The sequence below is a fragment of the Anser brachyrhynchus genome (assembly GCF_964034855.1).
Source record: "Anser brachyrhynchus genome assembly, chromosome: 3".
In the NCBI taxonomy this organism is placed as follows: domain Eukaryota; kingdom Metazoa; phylum Chordata; class Aves; order Anseriformes; family Anatidae; genus Anser; species Anser brachyrhynchus.
In genome coordinates, this window is record NC_137696.1 from 86,608,221 (window position 1) to 86,629,690 (window position 21,470).

Here is a 21,470-nt window from a genome sequence, read left to right on the forward strand (position 1 = left end):
TAAGAAGAAAAACAATAGATTATCATTTGCAAGATGTTGAGGCAGCCAGAACTAAGCCTAAGTAAACCACGTCTTTATGCAGATACACTGAATACGAAGAACTATATTATAGCCCTGAACTTGCTAAGACTGAGAAGCATTGCCCACTATTCCAGGTTATTGCAGCCTTATGCAAAGAATGCTTTATTTATTACTATTTTTGCTGTAGGGCTGTAATGCTGGAGCTGAAACAAGGTGAGAAGAAACTGCTACTCTGAAATTCAAGGAGCAAGAACTTCTTGCTGTCTCAGACACTACCCCCCGTCATAAGCTGGGGTAAGAAACGGTTACCCCGGAGTACCTGCAGCTCTCTCGAGAATACTGCTTATTTACCAGGTTAATTGCAGGAGTGCATGCACCCGTGACATCTTCATTTTGAGAATCCACACATGCCCTGACAAGCATGAAGAGAGCTGCTCCCCTGCCTCCTCTCACCAGTTTACTTTCCATACAGAAAGCTGAAGCTGGGCACTGAAGTACCAGGGCTGGCGATAGATGTAACACATTTTTTGGGAAAAAAAAAAGCCTTAAAAACCACCCAAACCATGAAATTACTTATCTTAGGGCTTGTTTTTCCTCACCCACTTGCTCTTGGCAACTCTGAAAGAGTAATTGCTTTTCAATAGCTGGGGATTAAGAGTCTTAGTAACAACTGCAGGAGCACTTTGCTAAAGCTGGCATCAAATCTGGACGTGATTAGAGCAGCGTAGCGCAGAACAGCTTACCGGCGTGCCATTTAACAGCGGGGTGGGGAATCGGGAAGTACTCCATCAACAGGAGGGTGAAGAGCAGAGGTTGCCGCTGGACGATGCCTCACTGAGACCACCAGAAGCCCTAAGTCCCCCATTTGCAGCAGACGGAGCAAATAGCTGGCATGTGACGTGTGGAAAGAGGCAAGCAGCCTTGACATCCAACATCGCGCCCGGCGGGACACGGGCTGCTGCCATGCCGAGAGCTGGCAGGCACCCAGGCAGCAGTGCAGGGCTGGGCCACAGAGCTCTGACTCACGAAGTCCAGGTACCCAGCCTCGAGGACGATGTCCTGCAAGAGTGGGAATCAGCCCTGCTAACAACACCACGTTTCAGTCCTGAGGGCTTTGTGTTGTTGTTGTTATTCACAGTGATGAGAGCGAACCCCCACAGACCGCAGGACAACAGAGCACACCACAAAGGAGTTCCTGGACACACTGCTGCAGCGCTGCCACCTTGGGAGCCTAAAAAAGGATGAATTTTGAAGTTATCTCAGTAAGACCCCTCCACCAACCCCTCCGTCTGGCACCAGAACAGTATGCGGGGATGGAAAAAGGAAGGTGCTCTCAGGTAATAACAGCTTAGACTTTGCACGTCAGATAAATTAATATATCAACTTCACAGTTGCTTGGCTAACTGCAGATTTCATCCACTTTTGCCAGCAGCTCTGGTAGGGTCTAAGAGGCTGGATCACAAAGAAAAAGGATGCCACGGCCAGGCTGCCACCCCTGTCTTTCTGGAGTCAATATGACAGTGAACTGAGTTTTCCTTATAAATTAAGCTTCTGTTTCCCCCTACACCCACAGAGGCAGTGTAGTCAGCTTACACTGTTAACAAAAATAATTCTTCCATATTTTGATTAGGATGATGAGAGTTGATGACCAGTTCTTTACCTTATATTCTAGCAAAGAGAAATACAGTTAAAGAATTAGCTGCTTATTTGGGAGTGGTCAGGACGTACATTTGATGGCAGATGATCACCTGTTTGTGGGATGTTTAAATGACCAGCTTCTACTGAACAGGGTGCTCATCTTCCCAGACTGTGGAGAACAACCAGTTTCGGACTACAGGGCCGCCACACATTGCCTAGCATCTGACACAATTTTGGCTTTTCTATTGCTGACAACAGAAACCAGCTGCATCCCTTCTTTGGCTACGTGAGTCTGAGAAGGCCCCAAAAGACCTGGCTGCCCAAGGTTTGCTGCCCATCAGGGGATATGAAGGACCAAGTCAGCGCTCACACGTCAAGTACCAAACAACAGCTTTTATCAACACCGAGTCCCTATTTCTGTTGGGCTCAGCAAAGGCATCCGTCTGTAACCAACAGGGAGAGCTGTATGCCCAACAGAACGGAAACCTTTGGCAGTATATTTCCGTAAGTGACAGCAGTCCGTGAGCTATCCATATAAACAGGGATAATATTAGGGAGAGCACTATTAAAAGTTTCTATATCAAAGGCTGCTATCTTTTGTGACAAAGAATGTTGTGAGGCAGACTGTCTAGTGCGGGCAGCTGAAACTCATCTTGAACACCCCTGTCGCTGAAAAGCCAGGAGGTTTCAGTGTCTGAGACCTCAGCTTTGCCCTTCTACCAAATGTCTCTGACTTTATTGTAGGCGGAAGATCAAGGTTTTACTACCAGAAAAAAACACACATGTTAAGTAAAAATATTTTTCAAGAAAATGTTCTTAGATTTATTTGCTGCAGATATTAGAAAACAGTAAAAAGGAAGAATGAGCAAAATACATTTTTCCATGCTTTACCAATTTTTGTACTTTCACTATGTATCTACTTCAGGCCAGTGCTGGAAGTTGGTCTTCTGGACTAACCATGTCTCACTATTATCACATGCAGGTGAAAGAAAGGCTGCAAAAGAGTGTATGACCCTAACACTAGACATGTTTCAGAAAACTATCCTGCATATTACAAAAAATGTCACTGTCTGTGTAGCATGTTTTTGATGTTACTGTTTTGTTTTGAAAGACGGATGTATTTTCAAATGAACTTTTTTGTTAAGCAAAACTGGAGCAGTGGTCATTCCCTCCCCTTAGAGTTGAGTTAGAAAGGAGACCAAATAGTCTGCATGGGAGTTGGTGGCTTCACAGGCTGGAAACGAGCCCTTGGGGCTCAGTACACTTCCAGTGCTTTTTCAGCAGTGTTTGCAAATGATCGAAGTCACTTGGCCTGCCTGAATTTCTGAGAGCTGCAGACAGAACACTGCTAAGAATAAATAATCTCTCTTGATCTCTGAAGCAGAAATCATTGCTGAAATGCCAGTTCTGTGACTTCAGTTAGAAAATGCTGTTTTAAGACCTTACTGTCCCTCCTTCCTACTAATTAACATCTCTACATAATTCAGCTGCTTTGCCTATCCTTTTTTCCCCAATGTATTCAGATCAGATGGGATTATGTAGAAAAACATGATAATACAGAAAGATGTCAGAAAACAAACCATTAGTTATGTCTGTGTCTTGACCTTTTTCGACTGTTTTGCTGACTACGTTATAATTGCTTTTTCATTTGTCTATCATGAGAAACTGGCTGGAAAATGGGAAGTGGCAACAGTAATTTCTGTAAGAATAACTTTAAGTTATTGTAAAGTTCAAAGAGAAGCAGAATTAATTTATGACAAGTTTAACCATTCTCCACCTACAAATGCTATTTATGTTTTTGGAAGGCTTTTTTAACAGATGGAGAGAAAACTCATAGACAAAAAGAAAAGCGTCTGAATGGCATAGAGGTTTACATCATTACTATTTGAAATAATATGAAAACACATTCAAATATCAGCAGGAGAAAAATATTACACTTGCTAGGCAGCTAAGAGAAGTTCAAAGCTTTTTTTACCCAAGCAATCCAAATCACCATGTAATAAACTACCTAAAAGCAAAATATATTACAAGGGAGGATCTCAGCTGAAGAAGCATAGTGCTTACCTCTCAGACTAGAGTTGACCTTCACCTCAGGCCAGTTTCAGTAGATATGTAGGTACCAACAGTATTTTTGATCATCTTATTCATGTTTCTTTTTATTCTTCTAATTTTATTTTACACGAACTCACTATTTGCTTCTTTATCCAGAGTTAAAATGAATTCACTATTCTACAAGTTAATTTATTCTGTGTTCTTAAGTTTCATATGGTTTCTATTTTTATATTTATTATGAAAACATAGTATAGATTCAAATTACCAGTCAAACATTTGTACTTAAGGAAAAGCCACCTCCCTTCAGAGGCACCCCTGGAGCTCAGACGTTCCCCAAAGCAGCAGTGAGGGCTGTAGGGGCAGGCATAAAGCAGACTGCAGACAACCAGTTTCACCAGCACTGCTTACTCAAGAGTCCTCTTTTCAAAGCAAGAACTTTCAGACATGCAAGACGTTTTATTTCAGTCTTGCAAATATACCTGTTTCATTATAATTAAAAATATTGAGATTTAAAGAACTAAATTAATAAATTGTGTCTAAACTACAGCTAGAATATCAATAGCCACGTTCATGATTATGTACAGAAAGATGTAGCCTAAAGCTAGGCTCAAGGAAATGGATATTTGGGAGAGACCTCCAGAGCTCATCTCATCCCTTTTTAGAGCTGTTGCCATAGCTGCACTTACCACAACTTACCTGTTTGTTTGTTTTCTGGTCTCACACTGCATCAAAGGCAAAAACTGAAACTGTTTTGTTTGGAAACCATTCTTCCTTTCACAAAATCCTTATGAATCTCATGGGATATTAATACTGCTACCCTTACATTTGCTGAAATTAAGCCTCTTGTCTTTGTCCCACTGCTCCCACTCCTTCCTTTTCTAAAAATCACAAATGCGCTTTTTCTCGTTAAAAGGAAAAATTGGGGAAAAAAAAAAAGCAGTATTGCTTAAAGTAGAATAAAACTGCTATACATCGCTCCTTCCCTTTTCCATATCCTTCTCTTGAAGGAAAACCTTTTCCCAGTGCCCTTCGAGATGCATTTTGGGCATTTATTTTCCTGTAAGGAAATGCAGAAGTCCTCTTTGAATATCAAGAAACTTCACTATCAATAACAAAGTCAGGTTATGATTGTTATGACTGACTGATTTTTCTTTTCTTTCCTTTTTAATGTGGAGTGAAGATCCAGCAGCTCCTTAAAATATCCGCTGTGAGTTTAGATGTTATGCTTTAAAATCCTTGTTCGCATTTCTTCATCTATTATTTCTGCAAGCAAGGCAGAGCACGGACTCTGACCCTCCAGCAACCACTTAAATAAGTACAAAAAATATTAGGTGCTGATAATCAGGCAATAGCAGAAGAATCAGAGTCATGGAACCATGTTCGTGTCCCAAAGGCCTAATGCAAACATGAAGGTCGCTTCATTGACGCTCAGGACAGTCCTAACCCAAGTAAAGCAGCAAGAACTGTGGTTGCTGGGCCCAAAGGTGCTTGCATTAAGCCCCAAGCTCTCCAGCTTCTGCTTCGACACATCCAGTCTTGACACCAGAAAGCTCTTGGTGTGCACAGCGGGCAGACCCCAACACCACCACAGCTGAAGAGGGAACCTCGAGTCCTGGGCCGTGCCCGGGCAGCAGGGCTCTCCAGCAGGACCTGTTTCCCCACAGCCTGTCCAGGAATGAACTCAGAAAAGGAGCTAAGAGCTGTGAGCTTCACGACCAGTTTACAAGGTTTGACAGGGCAAAACACAAACATTTTATCCTGCATGTTCTCCCTGTTACCACAGACGTGCTGCTGGATGCGCAGACCTGCACCGCCTGAGGGGTCAGGGCTGGCCCTCAGCATGTCTGAGGAAAAACAAGTTCGGCTGAACAAAACAGAACAAAATTTGATTTGGGTTTTTAATCCAAACACCACGCTGATCCTAATTCAAGCTACAACATAACAAAAATTGTTCAAACCGTCTTTTTTTCTCCTCACAGCATAAACCTGCATTATGTTTTAACGTGTGTTCCACCCAAACATTAACCACCAACAATACAAAACGGAGTAACAGTGAACCTAAACTAACTCAGTTCGCAGACTGCATAAGAAGATTAACTTAACAAGACCCATGTTCGGCTCCTTTTATCCTTGCTGTAAAACTTAAGTCATCGCTAATTAGTCACACTTTTAAGGAATTCTTGCAGCTAACACAAACGTTGGCTGTTATGTTCCTGTTCGTACAACGCTTCACAAGATGGAAATCACGTCTCAGTTCCCTCGCCAAACTGTAAGACTGTGTGGATTAACTTACTGCCGTTGCACTAAGTGATGGAAACAAAATATGGGCTGTTCTCACAAATCATGTAAAAAGAATTATTTGTTGTTATTCATTTATTCCAGCTGCTTTATAGTATAGCCCATGTCTCTAGGGCTACATATTTTAGCTTAACGCGAACTGATGCTGGTACTTAGCAAGTTGAAAATATAAATCAAACCATTCTAGTCACAGAATTAAACTCCGGTATCTGAATTTTGGTGCCCAATTTAGAAAATTGTAATTTTCTAAATTGTAATTGCAATTTATGACCAACACGGTCGTAAACCTACAGTATGACCTGCAAGATCGGGCTGAGAGAGCACAGCTCTAATATGGCAAAGAGGAGGCTATGGGTAGATCTAACAGCAGCCTACAACAGCTTGAGCAGTAACTTGGGCGTGTACAAAGATAACGGAGCCAAATGTTTTTAAGTAGAGGAAGATGGTATAACAAGGGACAAGGGGGGCAAGCTGAAGTCTGGGAGATTCACAGTAGACACTGGGACAAATTCAGGTAGTGCAATGCTGGAACAGGTGGCACAGAGACATGGTGGAATCTCCATCCTTGGAAATAGCCAAGACCCAACTAGACAAGGCCAGGGCTGATCTGGTGCAGTGACACATCTGCTTCAACCTAGAGGCTGGACTAGATGACCTCTAGATGTCCCTTCCAACCAACATCATCTAAGTCTAGTTCAAATTAAGCTACCTTCCCCTATCCCTGTCCTATGCACACAGAAATAAACACTTACAAAATACAATCACACCTACTCTAGCTCTTAAGTTCAAATACATTTTCATTTTCAAAAGGTATCAAATACAACCAATGTTCTGTATCTATGCACAGTATCAATTTTTACTTTTATTTCCTACAATTTTTGACCATTTAAGACTTGGTATTTTACAAGGACAGTGCACCCGTATTAAGAAATGCCACACCACAGAGAACGTAACTATGATTTCATAGGTTCCTGCTATTACTGAATTTGTGCAATTTCTCGTCCTCGCCCTACTTCTTCCAAGAACAAAGGTATGCTGACAGCAGCTGTTTCTGTAAAAGTGGTCAAAATACCTTCATATAATAGTTTCCTGCACCACCACACAGACATTTCAAATGAGGTGGATTTCCCCAGTGTTTGAACACCATCAGAAGGCACCTCTGTTCGTTTCCATTTTTTATTGTTCCTTCTTGGATGAACATGAACACCCCTCTTCCTCGTGAATAAATGGTGTACCCCAAGAACAGGTTCCCAAAACGTCTCAGAGGCTGTACAAGGAGCCCAGGTTTCATGTTGTTCCAGTTGTATTTGGTAACTGGAAAAACAACAGGTCCCTTTAAAAAACAGTCAACCAACCAAACCAAACCAAACACAAACAAAAAAATACCGAAACCAACAGAACCCAGAAACATTAGTGTTATAAACCTAATTAAGCCTAAGTCAATTTATTTTTGATTAGCTACACAATTCTGTTCACCTCATCAGGTACATCAGGAACACAGCTAGCATGATTTCACTTCAGTATCTTACTTCTTATCTATAATTCCTGGAAACTGTATATTGTCCTCTGACTAAGAGAAGTACATCTATACAAATATTCACCTGGCGATTAGTATCTAGAATGCAAACCACAACTTATGAAATGCCACAACATGCTGGTAACTTCCACGTTATTTGTTACAGTGCTTACAATCTGAAATGGTCCAGAGAGCACAACAGGTCTCAACGAGTCTATTTTAGACTTGTTCAATTTAAAAATAAAGTAACATAAAATAATAAATTAAAGAAATGGAATGCAGAGGGCAATTTTTTCTTCTTTATTCTACCACTATGACCCCTGTTTTTTCAGTGCCTTTACTGAGAACAAAGTTTGTCCTCACAATGGCATCTCCACTGACAAATATGCTACGGATGCACAACCAGGACAGTTTCCAGAGTACCCCGTTGTAGCTGGGAGCTCTATTCATTCCTGTCAGCAAAGTATGACTCTAATGCCAGAAAGACACCAGCTCTCCAGGATAAAAAGGATGGTACTTTCCCGATGTTTTCAGCGCACGGCTGCACATTAAAATACGCTCAATTCTATTTCTAGAAGAAATATCTATCTTTTCAGCTCTCCGGTGGTAACTGCCGAACAAAGTATTGGGAAGAGGCACATTGATTAAAAGGGGATAATCAATGACACTAATAAGGTACAAGCTCTTAACTGTATGAAATGATCCCTCAGCATTGTCAGCTGTGAAGGGAGCTTACACAGGTACATAGAAAATTAAAACAAGTAATTGGCAATTAGTATCTTAATGTCCTCTATGGGACAGTTTAACAAACGTAGAATAAATGTTAGTTTGCAGATCACCTTTGAGCCTGACTCCTACATAGCCAGTTTCCTTCCTTTTTTTTTCCCCTTAAGCACTTCATTGGTTTTCTCAGAGAAGCTCTGGACTTGAAGTCACTGCCACGAATTCAGATACACAGACACATGCCCTTTACCGTTAGATAAATCTAACAGAGAAATACTGCCACCAGTCTTGCTGAGGCCTGTTAACGCGTTTCCCAAGGATGAGCAAAGCGTCAGCAACTCATTAGTAACAGGTACGCTCCTTGCTCAGTAAATCACTTCTTAATGCTGATAGTCTTGGCACCTCTCTCTGCCACTAACCTCGGGCTGCAGGAAGGTTATTGTGGAGGTGAGGCTGGAGCAGGCCAGCAGCACCGGGCAGCCCCAGATTCACTCGAACACATACACGATGATGAGACACCGCAATGAAAATTAAAAGGCACAAATGGTCAGGTATCTTTGCCTGCTGTCTTTCCTTTTTTTTTTTTTTAAATTATTGTTCATATTTTTAATTGAAAAAAGATGCCATACTGTACTTATTACTCAACATTTGGAAGGGGATGGGAGGCAACACTGAGTAATTCTCCACCTCCCCATCACTGCACATAGAAGAGATGGCTGAAGGACAAACATTATTCACGTGTCAGGGTTCCAGCAGCACTGCTTCCCACATCCGTCATCTAAGGAAAAACGAGGACGTGAAAATTCAGGTGGCGTTCTGTTTGGACAAGTCAATGTTTCCAAGTTTCCTCAGTCCATAGCAAAACTGCGATCATTACCTGACCAACTGTGACCAGTTATGAATCCCAAACTGGAAGCTTGAGCAAAATAGCCCTGCTGCCCTTATTGGCACAAATAAGATGGCTGAAGGATGGCAGAATAGTACTGTAGTACTCCACCCTGCAAAAAGAGAACAGCAGTGCTAGAAAGCTTGTTTTCCTTCAACAGGCATTTCATTTCAAAATCCACTTATTTGAACTACTTCTCTTTAAAAATTTATAACTGCTTGTTGGTTTCCATCCTTGCAGGCTGCCAGAAAGCAGAATTCCACAGAGAAGAAATCAGATTCAGCCTCCCTCTTCCACACTTATGAATTTCAACTGGGAACACACGAGCTGAATTGCTTTTTATTCACACTTCATCTTCCACTGTGATGGAGTTTTGGGACAACGATGGTAAGACTAATTTTCTTACTGTAAAGTAATTCTTTTACATTTGAATAAATATAGTTTGATCTTTATAAGTGAGTCAGTCTTCATCATTAATTTTATAAGACATGTGAAGAGGCAGCCATAGTATATCCTGTTTGTCTCTCAGGTTACAAACTGAGGTCTTAAGACTAAGACTAAAAGCAAAGATTAAAAAATAATTAAAAACGTGAAAAAAATGAACAGAAAAGAACACTTGCCATTTTTAAGTGACACTACTGTCTCTCTGGGATGTTCTTTTTCTTCTCTCTGTTCTGCTTTTATCTCTTCATGCCTCCAAAGCCCATATCCTGTCAGCCAGTGCACTTAGTCTGCCTGCTAATATAATACTTCTTCCCTCCTTTGTGCTGGAGTGCCTAAGCTCCTCACAGTCCATTCATTGGGTTGATGCAGATCAGCACCTTTTATGGAGCCTCACTTCAATTTAGTGGCTCATACAAACCGTTTCCCTCTTTTATCACTTCATCTACACATGGCTAAATACTTCTCAAATGTACAATTAGTTTATAATGCACCTACAAGTGGTTGCTGCAAACTACTGGAGTAAATGCGTTTACTTTGGATCCATCAGTGAAAACCTGGTGGAAAACTGCATGCTGCCAGAAGGCAAAACACCAGTTCCCCACCTACTGCCCACAGAAGGCAGTTAGAAAACCAATCAAAGATGGATAAAAATGACAGGAAAAAGTCATAAAGAATATATTAAAAAAAAAAGTAGAAATTTTAACTTAGGTTCAGTCTCATCTGTGTGCTGAAAAAGCTGTTTCTGGTACCATCAGAGTAATCCCTTTTATATGTACTATCAAAATGTGTATTTTCCTGCAAAAAATTAGTCTGAATCAGGCTGTCAATCAATTCTGGAAAATCATAACTGTCCTGAAATAAAAAGATACCGAGTATTAGTGGGAAGCTACTGATTCAGCCTCATCTTCTGCTGCCTTCACCACAGCATACCCAGAATCTTCCCCTGAAATATTTTACTTTTTTTTTTTTTTTTTTTTTTAACTATTTCACTGCTTTCCCCCGTTGTTTTCTGTTTTGACATCATCTCCAAACCAACAGCAACTGAGCAGAACTTATGGTATATTTGAGAACAAGTACGGATAGCTCCCCCGTGAAATGAAGCCAACAGACATAAAAGCTCATTTACGTTAGGGACAGAATTGCCACGTGATGCTTGACTGCAATCTGCAGAGCAGGTTTACTGACCACTGAAGACAATATTTTATACATAAATTGCTGAAATTAGTAATAGCAAACTTGAAGAAGAACAAAAGTGTTTAGTTATTGCTGCTCCTCCAGCCCAGCACACGCTGTTGAGGCAGATGTCATTGCCATGACAGCTCAACTTCTCTTACAACCATCGCTGAGATGGGGTTTTGTGGCATTATGCCACTGTCCAGACCCTCTGCAGTGACCACGCAAACACAGAAGAGGGTGGAAACTGAATGGAAGAAGAATAGTCATGAGAGGTATTCCAGAGCAGCAGGAGGGTAAAATCCTAACATTACTGGCATCGGTGAAGCATGTCACAGTAACAGATGTGCAGATATTGAGACATAAGTTCTGGATACAGTTTTAACAGTACAGAAGCATACCAAAGAGATGCATGCGGAAGAATTTGGCAAGGTTTAGGTACAGTGTGGTCACAATTACCTGAGGGATCCCTGAATTAAAGATTTTCTTGTTGGGAATCTGAGTGGCAAGAAAGGATGATGGTGTTGTTGAAATAATCAAAAATAAGGAATTGCTGGTTATTGTTTGGAAAAGGGGAAAAGTCAGAGCTTATGGAATAGAAAAATACCAGCTGACATCTCCATGTCCACAGGAGTATGTTGGGAAGCAAGGGAGAGATTTCTGGCCCATGCAGAAGGTAAGTTGGCTGCAACATGGGCGAGACTTCAGAAAGAAGTTGGGTTAAAGTTTATCTCAAGGTAATCTTGTCTAGAAGGTGCAGAAAACACACACAAACAACCAAGGGCACAACCACACAGAACAAATACCAAACGGGGAGGATCCTGCAAGCAAGTTGCTGTGGTGGCAGAAACACTCCAAGAGGACAGGAGCACAAAAGCATGGGCAGGATTTCAAAAACAACGTCAGGGAATACACTGAAGACAGCTGTCAGTAAGAGCATGTTGTAAACCTTGATGAGGAAGGTCAGTAGAGTCACTGCCCAGAATAAAGCGTGCAAACCTGGAATGGAAAATGCACAGGGCACATTAGGGAGAGGTATGCACCAACAGCTCTTGACAATAACTTTAGCAATGAAAAGAAAAAGAGAGTTGCAGAAGGTACCTAGAGGTGCAAATGTGGTGGCCTGGCCTTCTTCCTCCAGCTGGAAGGGAATCAAATGAGCTTATGTTGCTAATAAAACACAAGGAGCAAGAGGTGAGGGTGGACAGTAAGAGACAAGATGTAAAAGCAACAAAAAGAAATGACAGATGGCTCATGACCAGCAGGGCAAGCGGAAGAGAAAGCAAAGGAGGGATGGTGAAGAATTTTTGCCTGTGCTGGAGAACAGAAGAGCTGTAAGGAGAGAGAAAAGAGTGCAAGCATTGAAAAAACGCCTTGTGCCAATTTTCTTTTCAGAGCAATTGCTGAGTTCCTAGACAGAAAGAGAACTGGGAGAGGACAGGGAATCCCCCAGGGACAAGCCCAAACTGGCAAAAAGCTAACTGGGGCTGCAGACGCCGACTGGCGTTAAGCTGAAGGGCTGGCATGACTACCCATCGGCCAGAACCACGGGAAACCAGCCAGGCAGCACAAAGCCAGCCTAGGAGCACCTTGCAGGGATGTCAGAGCAGAGCCTTGTCTTATTCCAACACGGAGACAGAAGGCACATTAGAAAAAAATCACATACCCTTAAACATCCTTAAAATACCAGAATGATGCTTGGTATATAGTAAAGAAGCCAACACAGCCCCAAAGAGCCAATCGTATACATTACATAATGTTGATGTGTGCACTGCCTTGTTCACAAGCTGTTAAGAAATTCCAGTTTGTAAGTTACACGCTTCATGACTTGTTAAGGCCTTCTGGGAAACCTGAACATTTCACTTGACAAATGTTTATCCAACATATCGAGAGCTAAAAGGTGCAAGAATCATTTGGCAGACTGCCATATTAGGCTAACCGTTCAGAAGCTTCCCATTTTTCCCATGTTCACTGCTTTATATAAAAGGCTAGGGTATATGTAAGAATTAGTAAGATAAATATCATATCTCAGTGATTACTGAGAAATTTCCAGACATGAAAATTGTATAGAGTAAGTTTAGTTCAGAGAAAAAAATATCTAGCATGGTTACCACGTCCTTTCCTTGGAAAGAAAGAAAAAAATCCTGCTTTATAGAGTGACCAAATCTCTCATTTGCTTCAAAGTTCTGCTAATATTTGCATTGTTTTTTCTTCCTTCGAAAGCTAGACAAGACAATAGTCCGGCAGACAAAACAAAATATACAGTGAAATGCTTCCTGAAAGCCTAACATATGATTGTTGCAGTCTACTGATCTTTGCTTCTGAAAACAATCCAGGCCACACTTAAGTAAATATATAAATATATAACAAACTACAACATCCTTATAAACTGTCAGATTTACTTAGTGCACATGGTTTGAGAAACACATGGGTATTTCCCACACTGAAAAATGCATAACAGTCCTTTGAGGGGGAGGTATTTCTAATTGTCTTGAGCAAGGAAAACGAGATTACATCCTGCTGTCTTTTGTCTTAGGCATGCAAGTCTTTTTAGAAGACTTTTCTTTTTTAAGAAGAAGTTTAGTAACACTTTTTCTTTTTGCTTTTTATTTTTCAGTATTAAAACAGGGAAACTGTTTAAGTCTGACAACGTTTGTAGATTTCCACAGAATTCTTGGGTACTGTAATACTTAAAACACTGCCTTCTGAAGAACTTCGCTTTTAATTTACTTTTTAAAATACAATAGTAGTAATAATAGTAATAATCTTCTGCCTGCGTGGCTGCACCGGGAGCCACGTGGGGGGCCCGGTGCTCACAGCATCCCCCCACACCAAGGGGCAGCAGGCCGTGCTGGTGCAGACCAGCGCCAGCTCTGGACCATTTGGCAGCAGATGGGGAAAGCCAGCTGCTCCTTCACCTGGGGGAAGGAGAGACTCCCCACAAATAGCGGGGACTTGTCTTGTCAGTCCAAGCCGGTTCACATCCTCGACTTCATCAGAGGCGCTGTAATTCACGCCCAGGCAAACAGCAGGGCACACTGCTGCGCTCACGCCGTGCCTCCAGGGCTTTCCGAGCAAGCAACGTGGCTGGCGCTGACTGCGGTCTAAACGGATGGAGCAAAAAGGAGTTTTCAGGCTGTAAGTAACTTTCCACTGCAAAGTTAAAAGCAGTCCTCGCTGCACACTGATGTACCGATACTGCAGAGGAAAAAGCCTATCTGTTTCTGCTTCCGCAGGAGCTCTGAATGACTCAAAAGTGATCAGTAATATTTTTGAGCTCACTGATTACCTAATTCAATTTCTGAATGCATTTCTGGGAATACGTTATGAAGTCTCTCCTACTCATTTTTCCTGAAAGCAGACTTTTATGAACAAAGTGTCGGTGAACGAATTATGGACCTTTCAACATCAGAGCACCTTCATCTAAAAAGCCTTCACGCTTTTGATGTATGCACTAATCAATTAAAAACCAACAACTCCACAACTGTGATATAAGCAAGGGAGCAAATGCTAATCTTTGGGGATCAACAAGATTTTCATATACCAAGCAGGGCAAAAACCTAAATTTAAGAAAACATGACTCTAAAACACAGTTCAACTTTGAACTGCTGCTATCGGTGTCATATATTTGAGTTGTGATTAAATATAGCATGCATCTGATATACACAGAGTTCATTTGTACTCTGTGTGCATGTAGAAAAGCATACAAACTAATCTGTATGAATCCATTTTCAGCCAAAACCAATACTTGTTATGCATCATATATGTATTTTGGCAGCATAAATATTAGCTATTACATTATAAAAGAGCAGTATTGTTTCTCTGTAGAACTATCAATTAAATACATTCATCTATCTACATTCAGTGAACAAAACGCAAAGCATCTATGTCACCACCTTAAGCTCCACCCGGTGTATCTGGCAAAGTGAGCGATGTCAGAAAATACAATCAATTATAAAGCTAAGACCGGTAAGGTTAGACAACGGTGCTACTGCTGCCATAACTCTTATTTAGTCTTTACCTTCTAACCCCAGGGGATACGTGCTTATTTTATGTTTAGCAACTGACTCGTCAACACAAGAGTACCTTAGGAAATCAGCTACTCACAGAAAGGTGACGTGCTTATCCTCAGTAAAACTGAGCACGGCGGAGGGGCTACTTTTCACAAACAATCACCATCTTTGATAAAAATCTCGAGTCGGTAAAGCCCCATAACCCCTCCTGAAACACATCTCTTCTACTTGCTAATGGTCAGATTTTTTTGGTCTGCCGTGCTACAGAAGTGGGAAAATGCCCAACACCTCTGAAAAAAGAGCACTGAGAGGTGAGCTGCAACGCCAGCCTCCCGCGCAGCAGCCACAAAGACCGGACAGGACATACACAGCACATGCAGCAGCGATGTATTTTTTAACTGAAAGTTGCACTGATGGCAAAATCCTCTCTCAAGCCAGGGCAGGGTGGCAAAGCGAGATCCCGCACCACGGCCACAGCTCCCACCTGCTTTCATACAGCAGCACCCACGGGGGGGGAGATGGCAATTTGGTCTCTGCGTTCATCCCCTCCTTAATCTCTTTGTCCAGACTGACAACAGGGGAGACCATTAGTGTCAGCTCTGCTCGGACTTTCTGCTATTAAGGCTACTTAAGCTTTTCCAAGTAAATTGCACGTGTCAAACCAACATCGCAGGGCGATGGCCAAAAGCCATTACATGACTGCTCTCCCCTCCTGTTGATCCACCCAGAGACACAACCCAGGAGCCTTCGGCCAGCTCTCTGCAGGTCCTTGTTCCTCCCGCTCATTAGATTGCTGTTTTACACTACAACAGGCGCTACATCAGTCATTCCCTCAAATCCATTCACTAAAGACTAATTGGAGGTTAATGACTGCGCGCCTGCATCTCTGCCAAAGCCTCATGATAGTCGCTCTGCTGGATATACCTCATCTAACTTAGACTTTATAAAAGATTTGATTTAAAGGACTTTAATTTCCTTCCATCTCTCGATGGAGAAAGAGAAGCGGATGTAACACAGCCACGGGAAGCGCGCCCCAGGTTGCTCCTAACCCCTGCTCTGACCACAAAGGGGGCTCACCTCCCATTTTTACACACCTCTGCCTTGATGCTGTGAACCCCAGACGTAACATTGAACTGCCCACCCATGAAAGAGAAGACTTCGCTATATCAAGGCTTCCATCATCTTACAGGAAGAGCTAGAAATTGTCTGTAGACTGTCTTCTGTGCTTTAATTGTAGCCCTGAGCTCATATCTGTGGGCTATGGATTCCCAGCACCTCTTAACCACTGTTTATTTATCCCTCATTTGGCATCTTTAAGCAGCAAAAACACTCTGCGGACTTTGAGTAGATCTAATCTCAAAAAAAATTTAAGTAAAAAATGTGTGATTCTTGACCCTATTAAGTCATTGGGAATTTGCTGTTAACTTTGATGGCTTTGGATTTCACTTCAGCTCCTGATATTCAGAGAACAGTAGGCTTATTATTATTCATATTTGCAAATGGATGTTATTCTTTACTATAATTTTTTTGATCTCAGAACAATTAATTTGTAAATGTTCTCCATCACCAGCCATCTATAGTACAACACACCTGATAATTTCTTCTGCTGGTCCTAATGTCTGCTGTTCAAAAACTGCCCACATTCCTTCAAGTGATCAGGATCACCAGTCTGAGACAGAACTACAGAACGTGACTTTTTTTTTTTTAAATATTCTCAATTCAAAAATGCATTTAAGTAAATTATACCATTTCTCCATTGTGCCTTCCTTCCCTCTCTTTTGTCAGTGTCCATGCTCCTTTTCAGAAGGAAAAAAAAAAAAGAGAGAGAAGGCAAAATAGGCAAAATACTATATAAGAAGTTTAAGCACATAGAAGTTAAGCAATTCAAAGTTATGTCTGCCAAAGGAACCTTAATTCAGCCAAGTGCACGTGCACCGCAAGACACCCACGTTAAAAGCATATACTGCAACAGACTACAATACACAGACATTAAGGAACTGTTACAGTTTTTCAGGGAAAACATATCTTTACATCTGTGAACTTGCTGGCTTTGCTTATCCTTTGTTTAAATTCTTTGTGGTGAATCTAACTAGCTGTGTCACTGTTTCATTAAGTACCCTGACATTTTAGCTGGATGTTTCAAAGAGATTTATGCTCCTCCATCCAAAAGGGGCAAAATAGAGAGGCAAAGATGAACAAAAGGCTATAGAGCAGTATGAGCGTGGGAATGAGGTGCCCTCCACATTAAAATAGCAAAGCTCTTTAGGTAACAACACAAAGGCTAACCCATGAAACATCACTTATTCAGGCCCCTCTAAAATATGTGGCGTTTTAGGAGCACCAGGTACAGGAATTCACTCAAATCAACAAGCTGTCAAATTCCCTTCCCCGCCCCATCTATGTCCCACAACTCAAGAATTTGATATTCACGTTACCCCACTTCTCTCCCTCAGATCCATACTGAAACAAACAAACAAAGCAACAACACAAAACCGTAAGATGGACAAGGGAAGCAAATTCATACCACCCAACCACGGGTGTCTTCGCTGACTGCCGAGCAAGCTTATGGAGACGAACACTGAAGTTTCTTCAGAAAGCAGCCCAGATCAGGCACCAAGTCTGGGGATTTTGTATGTCCCTCTGTAGGAACCACCCCTCCATCCTCCGGAATGGAGTCCTCTGGAGACAGGCTGGCTGAGAGCGGTGTCCAAATTTGACTAGCCTACTCTTCCAGCAACACCCAAAAGACCGCACAAAATGACTTTACCTTTCTCACACGCATTCAAAATCGTTGTGTTTAAAATACGTTAGTAAATACAGAATTATTCTTCCTAGTCTAACTATACCTATGTCAGTGCATTAGAGTAGCCCCATTTCTGCTTTGGATGTTGAGACTCAAATCTGGGATTCAGCCTTGCTGCTGGGTCACGCCGTACTGCCACTACTGAGTCGTCTCCAGCCTTCACACACGAGATGCAGCTCAGAGAGGATGCTCAGATGTGCCTGGACAGGCAGGCAGACCTCTCTGAAAGCACACTTGGTATGCCTGTGGGTGCGTATCGGCCCAGCACGTCTCCTGCTTCCCATCTGTAGCAGGGATAAAAAAGGAAAAAGGTCCAAAATCAAGTAACATAACTTCATAGCTACTCTTCAGGAATACTTGAAAAACACCGCCAAAAAAAAAAAAAAAAAAAAAGATTTTCTGCTTCATTTGTTCTCTGGAGAGTAAGCAATTAAAAAATGCTATTTCAAGGTCAGCCTGTCAGATCTTGGCAAAAAGAATATATGTGATGATGAAAATGGTGAGTAAAAAAGTCTTCTTTTTGAAACAATATTGTTCTCAGCGCCAATAAAAATACCAGAAAAAAAAAAGTCAAGAGTTGAAAACACTCAAATGGAAAAAAAAAAGTAATTTTTAAGTCTTTTTGTGGGTTTTTATACACACAGATTATTTTACAAGCTCTTATAAATTACGTATGCTCGGAACATATATTTCTATAAATACAGCCAACAGTCAGCATTTTTTTTATGTCATTTGTGCAACCGGAAAGAAAACTGGGAAACCCATGCAGCTGTTTGACATGGAGGTCTTCAACCACAGAAGTTGTCAAAGGTTTTATTCCTAAAAAAGTTTAAGCTTAACTGAGATGTTGACAGATACCTGTACCATACTTATCTGCACGGCATGGCAGTTTCCCCATAGCATGCGGACAAGGATGAACTCTCTACTGATAGTCCCTTGGATACAGGTTTTTGCACAATCAAAGAGAAAGAAGAAAATTAAGCAACTCTGCAGTTATCTGTAAAGATGCGTGTTAAGTCTTAATGATTTTAGATATACAAAAATAGAGCAGAGAAAAAAAATACATGGATTAAAGAAGCCAGGTACTGGTAAGTCCTCTCCTGTTCTTTCCCACCTATGCAGATCTTAAGGTTTTCTGATTTGCAGCTCTGAAGGCTGCACGGGCATGTAGTGGTTAATATAAACAATCTGACTCAGCTGTAACATAAAACAACAAATAGGTATCAAGTAATAACTACACTAAAATTTCCTTGTCAAAGCTAACAGAAGGGAATTTCTGAAAAACAAAACCAATAATTCAGTAACGCGCAAAAAAGTCACAAAAATAATTTAAATGGCCATTTCTCTTTCACGACTTAAGACACACAAAAAATGATTGGTCATCTTGTTCGCACTAGGAACAGGAAAAATATTTAATGGGAGAATTATGCAAGGTTATCCTGTATCACCTCAAAAGAAGGAATGAGGGGCAGCAGTCAGCAGCCTCTCAGGTACCTAGGCTGTCTACAGCTGTAGTGCATGGCAGGAAAACCCAAATGTGCTCAGGGTGAAGAAAAACACTCGTAAAGCCCACCCCAACTGTAAGGCAAATCATTCTGAACATCTAATCAATACCAGCCAGCCAACCAGCCACGTGACTGGATTTCACTTTTTCCTCTCTGCTCACCTAAAATGTGGCAGAGCTATTTTAAAGAATAAAAGAAGGACTGTTTTATCTGGAGAACTTCCACATGCAAGCAAGAAAAAGAAGAAAAGAAAAAAAAAAAAAGTTCAACAGATGTCAGGGAACCAAACAGATTCTTCCAAGTTGAATGAAGTGTCAACAGTGAGTGACACACCATCAGTTCAAAAAAAAAAAAAAGGAGCCGTGACATAAAATATTATTGGAATTAGATGTATCTGCTGAAGGAAAGCCAGATACATTTAGACTTCTGATCAGTCTGTCCTGGCATCGGAGTTATTTTTCAACAAGTTAATTCAGCGGGAAGGACTTAGGGTGTGCTAAAATCAGAGGCAACTTCATTGTGCTTTTGTTAGTAAAATGATGCCAAACCACCATGCTGGTTTGGAGAGAATGGCTTTTCACAGAAACAGGGCAGATTTTGTCCATCCTGACCTACACTGCAGCTACACTGCAACCCACAGAAGGGCATCACGGGTCATGAGCCTTCATGGGTTTTTTGTTTGTTTTAAGGAGGAGAACCTCCGCAGAGCATAAACATTTGACTGGTTTTATCTGTAGTATATATGCCCAAGAGCAGCTGATGTAATACATTACTTAGGAGAAACCATGTAAAACACCTTTCCAACCAGTGAAGCGCGCAGGACAGACGGTGCCATAGGTGTGTAAGCTCACAGGGTGATTTATCCTCCTCAGCGTGAGGCACTGGGCAATTCCCAAGGGCTGCCCGCACAGCCCTGCCCTTCAGGAAAGCCGTTCTCTCACCTGTACGAAATCCTCAGAAGCAGCACACCAACCCTGCTCACTGAATTACAGCTTTTTGACACAGCCGGGAACATACGTTACCAAACTCAATGGGGGAGAGGACGCAGGAGGCTGCGTGTCTGGAAGGCACCCAAACAGAGGAGTACCTCCTCCTCCGTTTCGTGCACCACCTTGACAGGCTGCTGCCCCAGCTGCAAGGGAAACAACGACATTTCACTCTGCTTTACACCTTATGAAGAAAACCCAGCACACCTTGAGCTTTTAGGTACAAAAAAAAAATCCAAAAGGATTCCTCAGACATACTTGAACAGCAGGCACAGAGGCACTGGGAGGAACCAATGTAACTTAATGAACTCATTTTGTCTGTGATTTAAGAAAGGTGAAATCACAGCATCTGGTGACAATGAAGGCACAGCAATTTGCAACAAAATCTACACTTTATAGTAAAGTCAGAAATATCTATTTTAACATATTAGATTTTCATACATGTGTTTTTAGTAGAAAGCGCTAGGGAATAGTGAAATGTTGGGTATATTCTTTGACACAACACAATCACTGCCTCCCATGATTATGCAGAGGTGCTTTTAGAGGTAAATGACATTTCAATTACAATGTTGAAATATGGTGTTTTTAAATAGTTTTATTCATTATTTCAACACCACTTTAAATATTGGTTACAATGGGGGAAAAAAAAAAGGTGTTTTTTTTTTTTGTTGTTGTTGTTCTTCCTTTAAACAGTTCACTGACTCTTCCCAGTGAGGCTAACCTCCAAAATTTTAAAAGTACCACCTCTCAGGCTCGCACAACTCATTTCTACTCCTGGATTAGAGAAGGCAGAAGAGCCTTCTCCTTGAATTAGCTTCTTCACTCTGAATTACTTTGATATGAAACTGAATTAAGCTGAACAAACTTAAAACAAAGAGTCCATCCCTATATCTGCCGGAAAGAACATAGTTCCCTGAGGCTTATTCCTTTTACAACATCGACATCTACATCTACAGTTTCCAATTTTCACCATTCATGGCCTGTCTTTAAAACTTCAGCAGCAATTAGACATTGCTTCAGTATTTATACTTGAATTGTCATTACTAAATTACAGGAAATTCAGGTTTTAAAATATGTTGCAAATTCACATTGACCTATGTTTATTCTTCTGAAAGTATAGCTAAATTTTAGAAATATTGACCTTTTAATAAACAAAGAAGATTCAGCTACCCTGTGAAGGATAACTCCTTTTCCTACCAGCATCCTTTTTCCTGACGGAGTCCTTGTGAAGCGGAGAGATTTTGCCACAAGTGCTGAGCGAACCTGGGGAAGATCATCGCTGCTGCTGTCAGAGTGCTCTATGCAGCATGCCCGCTTCAAATGAGATCAGTTATCTTTCTTGCAAAAATGGTAAAGTCCAACATCAGCTGAATCCCCCAGTAACAGCTACTTCGTTAAATGAAACAAAAACA

The 21,470-nt window shown here is 41.4% G+C and overlaps 1 protein-coding gene and 1 long non-coding RNA gene across 7 annotated transcripts in view; one reads left to right on the plus strand and one right to left on the minus strand.

Annotated features, from left to right (window-relative positions):
- ANKRD6 (ankyrin repeat domain 6) overlaps positions 1-21,470 on the minus strand; it is a 118,817-nt gene that overhangs the window by 53,916 nt on the left and 43,431 nt on the right. The window contains exon 1 of one of the 6 annotated variants that reach the window (XM_080586603.1): positions 765-907. The exons of the other annotated variants lie outside the window; for them this stretch is intronic. Coding sequence (XP_080442729.1) covers positions 765-775 — 11 coding nt within the window. The 5' untranslated portion in view covers positions 776-907. Of the gene's footprint in view, positions 1-764; positions 908-21,470 lie in introns of those variants that run through there. 6 annotated transcript variants of the gene reach the window in all.
- Positions 1,255-7,368, plus strand: LOC308192719. The gene is made up of 2 exons (XR_013949040.1): positions 1,255-1,358; positions 1,918-7,368. It is a non-coding gene; the product is annotated as an uncharacterized lncRNA (long non-coding RNA).